General features: G+C 40.5%; 1 protein-coding gene across 1 annotated transcript in view; it reads right to left on the bottom strand.

Annotated features, from left to right (window-relative positions):
* The window catches only part of CD48 (CD48 molecule), a 12,391-nt gene extending 7,305 nt beyond the window's left edge, over positions 1-5,086 (bottom strand). The window contains exon 1 of the mRNA XM_077760112.1: positions 4,893-5,086. Coding sequence (XP_077616238.1) covers positions 4,893-4,971 — 79 coding nt within the window. The 5' untranslated portion in view covers positions 4,972-5,086. The remainder of the gene's footprint in view (positions 1-4,892) is intronic.
* Positions 5,087-5,467: the final 381 nt, after the last annotated feature.

Below are 5,467 nucleotides of genomic sequence, written 5' to 3'. Positions count from 1 at the left end.
TATATATATATATATATATATATATATATATATCTAACTGTTCACTTTCCACAAATCTATCATTTCCAAAAGAACTCTCTTCAACTGATAAAAAATTAAAAATGCCTGTGTCCTCAGGGCTTTCAAGTTTCTCTTTATTAATCCTTCCAACCATCCACCTCTCCATTCAACAAGCATTTATCAAGCACTTACTCTGTGCCTAGTACATATGTAGACATACTTAGGCATTCATTTCCACAGGGCTTCTGATTGATCCATTCTACACATTATAATCACTGTGAAATAATCAATTCAGTGCAAATTGCAGTATTTGAACAACCATTGTATGCCTGGCACTGTGTGAGGCTCTGATATCAACAATGTAGACAGGGCCTCTGATCTTTCGGAGCACAGCAAATCAGAACATTGCCTTCGGGATTTTTAAATCCCCAGACATATATTCTAGGCTTGTTCTCATTCTGTTAATTTTTTCTATGTGAATTAATAGAAGTGGTGGCAATTGAGAGCCTAGATCAATGTTTTTCAACCTTGGCACTATTGACATTTTAGGCCAGATAATTCCCTATTTTAGGGCCTGTCCTTGTGCATTACAGGACGTTCAGCAGAATTCCTGGCCTCTGCCCACTACATACCAGTAGCACTTCTCCAGATGTGACAGTCAAAAGTGTCTTCAGATATGGTCAAATGTCTCACCCCATGTCAGCTAAGAACTACTGGCCTAGGTCATCCTTGCCAGAGTCTTCAACAAAGATCAGACACATGCTCAAGAAGATAGCTCAACCCACAATTAGCCACTACTTCATTTCTCAGTAAGAAGTGATAGCCAAGCACCAGAATGATCTTTTTGGAATTGGTACACATAGGTGGTGAGGGAGGGAGGAAGGAAAGATACAACATCCTGTGCATGCCTCTAGCTTAGCACTCATATGATATTGAAATGCTCTGTTTAATGTCTACTACCTGCTTCTATCACCAGACTATAAGCTTCCCAAAGACAAGAAGTGTGTCCTATTAGTCTAAGGTCATTTTCCATTATAGTGTGATAGTTAAGAGCATGGATTCTAGAATCAGACTGCCTCAGTTCAAACTCTGGCTCTGCTACTTTCCAGCTGTGTAACCTTGAGCACGTTACCTAATGTCTCTACCTTTAATTTAGTAATTATCTCACAGAATTTTTGACTGTTTATGTGTCATCTTGACTGGGTTAAGGGATGCCCAGATAGATGGTAAAATATTGTTTCTGGATGTGTCCATGAGGGTGCTTCTGGAAGAGGTTAGCATTTGAATTGGTATACTGAGTTTAAAAGATCACCCTTACCAGTGTGGTGGGCACACAATCCATTGAGGGCCCAAAAAGAAAAAAAAAAAAAGCAGAATAAGGGCAAAGTTGCTCTTTGCTGAAGTTGGGACGTCCATCTTCTACGCTCATACATCAGCATTCCTGGCTCTTGGGCCTTGGACTTGGCAGGGACCTACTACGACATTGGCCCCCATGGTTCTCGGCCTACAGGTTGGGATCAAAATTCTGCCACCAGCTTCCCTGTGCCACCAACTTGCAGATGGCAGATTGTGACACTTCTCCATACAGAGAGGTACATAGTATAGGTTATGCTTCCATCATTGCATGAGACAATTCCTCATAATAAATCTCTTTCTATATATTTATACATAGACTACTTGTTCAGTTTCTCTGAAGAACTCTAACACTGAGTTACAGGCTTAGAATGTATTCTAAATGCTTAGAATATAACTTCGTATACATAATCAATTAATACAAATAAAGTGCTTAGAATAAGATCATTAAACATTCCATAAATATCATGTATCATTTTATTATTATCCTGTTATTTTTATATCCATAACATCTAGTGCTATGCCTGTTATTAAGATGTTTAACAACTGCCTACTGAACTTATTATACCAAAACAGTGGTAAAATAAAGACTAGACTAATGATATATATTTTTAGAAATGGATGCTTATAAGTGAATCTAAAATGCTGAAGAATGTGAGAAAACTTTTTGGCCTAAAGTCCAAAAAAAAGAAAGAAAAAAAGAAGAAAAAAAACTGTAGCAACTCCTGAATCAGCTGTCACTTGTAGCCTAATGGTCTAAAAGTAAAGGGCATTGGTATGCACAAGAGATAACACAAAACTGCCTAGTACATGTGGTGATGAGACAGAGAGGTTCTAGCACCTCTGTTGGAACAGAGAGCTTCCCTAAAGTTTCCTTGGAGAAACTCAAGTTTCTCATTGAGTCCCATAAGAAAGAACGAAGAACACAGAGCACATAGACTCAAGCTATGATCCAGGCCCAGTTATACCTTGCATCCTTTCCCTTGTGAGAATGGATGCTACTTTCTAAGGACAAGAAGATAGTGTTTGCAAGGGTATCCCCAACATGCTCAAAATAACTTCAAAATTTAGTGTAAGGGACGTGGAGAAACTGTAACAGACACAGTCACTAATTTTGTGAGTTTCTCAAAGGCAAAGACCCTGTCTTGCTCAATTTTAAATCCCCAAAATATTTGGTTGACATTTGGTGTTTAATACACGATGGATGGATGGATGGATGGATGGATGGATGGATGGATGGATGAGACAAAATGTAGACATAAGTGCTCGCAGTCTTTTTCTTTTCATGACTTCCTACTAGTCAAAAATATTTTTTCATATGTTTACTTCCCACTCAGCTTCTCTCTCTTGTTTACTTCTTAAGATCAGTTTGGACTGATGAGGCAGGGAGAAAAGGAGGAGATAAGAAAGGGCCAAAGCCACTCAAGCTGGTTTAGGAAATAGGGGTGCTGGGGCATTGAGTCTCAGAAGAGTAAGACTACCTGAGCAGCAGATGGATGGGGAGATTTGAGAAGACTGAAAAGGACAGAAAATGTGGAGGTAAGAAGTGTTGCTATAGTTTACATTTTGGATTTCCTTAACATTTTTTGAAAGACCATGGGGAAGAAGAAGGGGGGAAGTAGTGGGGGAGGGGGAGAGAAGCAAACCATGAGAGAATCTTGAACAAACCGAGGACTGATGGGTGTGGGGGAGGAGCGGGGGATGGGCATGGAGGAGGGCACTTGTGGGGATGAGCACTGGGTGTTATATGGAAACCAACTTGACAATAAACTATTTGTGAAAAAAAAAAGAAAAGAAAGAAAGAAAGAAAGACTATAAGTAGATATTTGAGTTACAGTGTAATTACTTGTAACCAATGAACTGTGTTTCTTAATATACTGACAGTGTGGAACCTGCTTGGGATTTTCTCTTTCCCTCTCTCCTGTCCCTACCCTGCTCTCTCTCTCAAAATAAATAAATAAAAACTTTATTTTAAGTTTAAATTAAAAAAAGAATTAAATCAAAATAATAGGCTTCTTTACAGTTACTTTCCCTATCTTCTAACATATGCAATTGTTAGGAAGGCAAATCAAGATTTTGTCATGACAAAATCTCATGACCCATGAGATCACGACCTAAGCCAAAATCAAGAATCAGACATACAACCAACTGAGCCACTGAATCGCCCCATTTTGACCTAATTCTAACAGGAAAAAGTAGTTGGTTATGTGTCTGGTTGCTTAGGATAAAATACCTGTGTTAACATGTAGTTTACAATAGAAAATGAAGCAGCTCTTTCCTATGCCAACCCATGTTTCTTGTTGGTAGAGAAGCAAAATTAAAACAGGGAAGGTGGGGACTCAGGCCAAAGGAATCATCATTTCATACTTAAAAGTCTACTCTGGGAGACAAAAGAGGCCCTGCAGAGAAAGTTCTCACCATTGTAAAATGAAGGCACATGGTTTCTTCCTTTTAAGGAAGTAATTTCCAAACTTAAGGTATAACTGACATACGACAATATATTCATTTCAAGGGTACAACATGATAATACCTGAATATTTCTTCAGGGGAATAGTGAGAAAAATAATAGCTTACCTCTCACTTCTCAGATGACCTGAAAAGAAAAGTACTGGGAGGTCCAGCAGCCGTAATAGAAAAGAACGTTAACTCAGTTCTGGGGTATGTGAGGGGAGCCAGAGCAAGCACATGGCAAAGGAATGACCTTTAACTCTCAACAACTAGATTTGGGTGTTCCTTTGATACTGAAGCCCCCAGGCCTCTGCTCAGATCCTCATTCACAGACCTTAGAGCAAGTTTTCTTTCTTACAGTTTCCATCTCTCTTTGGGAATAACAACATCATTTACCTTTGCTCAGGGCACAGCCCCTGCATTGGAGAATGCCTCAGCGAACACAATGTGTATCTAGCAGAATACGCGGCAGTTATCCATTTGGAGCTGATATTCAATTTAGAAAAAAAACGGGGAGGGGAGGGTATGCCCAAGTGGCTCAGTCAGTTAAGCTTCAGACTTCGGTTCAGGTCATGATCTCTCAGTCAATGGGTTCAAGCCCCGTGTCAGGCTTTGTGCTGGCAGTTCAGAGCCTGGAGCCTGTTTGGGATTCTGTGTCTCCCCATCTCTCTCTCTGCCCCTCCCCCACTTGTAGTCTATGTGTCTCTCTCTCAAAAATAAAAATAAAAACGTTTTCCAAATAAATAATTAAATAATTAATTAATAGAAACAAAATATATTTTTTAAAAGCAACAACAACAACAGAAAACAAAAAACAAGACCTTCCCAGACCACAAGCCATGGAACGAAATATAAGAAGCGTACTTCCCAGTCTCCCCAGGGTCTTGTTTTTTCGTGACCTCTTGGGAAGAAAAGAGAGAGTCTTATCTCCAAGGCTCAGGAAAGTTCCCCACAGCACTGCTACCAGCCTAGGAGTACCTGCCGCCTGGAGACCACACTCCACTCTCAGGGTTAAGCCCCACTCATATCCCCTTTTCCATCTCACCGTGCCTCCCATGCACAATCACAGGCACACAACTCATGTAAAGTACCTTGAACTTTTGCCAGGAGCAAATGAAACAGCAGTAGAAATCCCAGAGCTGTAAACCACGCCTGCCTTTGGGACCTCATGTTATATCCCAGGAATACTGGAGACAGGCCAGAACCAGGTTATAAAGGGACCGAGGGCTCCAGAGCCCTTGACATCATGGCCCGAGTTTAGAGAAAAACACCCACCAGACTTTTCAAAACTCAGTAAGTAACTCATGGGTGGAGCTCGGAGACCAGAAACAGGAAGCCACCAATATCAGAAAACACCACGGAAGTGAAATGCAATGAACTATTTCTTTTTAACGGGCAGTTTGTTCTGTTTTCTGGAGAGAGGATCCATAGCTTCTGTTGGATTCTTGGAAGGATCAGTGCTCAAAAATGATTAGGGTCCCCTGGTATAGAATATCTGCTTTTGGTTTCCCAGGCAGGAATCACCCCGATTAATCCAGAAGTTAAAATTACTACGTGCCCACCAAGCCTGCAGGGGATTTCTGGCTAGAGTAACTTCTAAGTCATGAGAGGAGTAGGTCATATATAAGTGTCATTCAGGGCAGAATGTCTGGGAAATCAGATCTCA

The sequence above is a fragment of the Crocuta crocuta genome, unplaced genomic scaffold, assembly GCF_008692635.1.
Source record: "Crocuta crocuta isolate KB4526 unplaced genomic scaffold, BGI_CrCroc_1.0 scaffold133, whole genome shotgun sequence".
In the NCBI taxonomy this organism is placed as follows: Eukaryota; Metazoa; Chordata; class Mammalia; order Carnivora; family Hyaenidae; genus Crocuta; species Crocuta crocuta.
The sequence above is the reverse complement of the archived record's forward strand: the minus strand, read 5'-3'. Positions and strand labels throughout refer to the sequence as shown.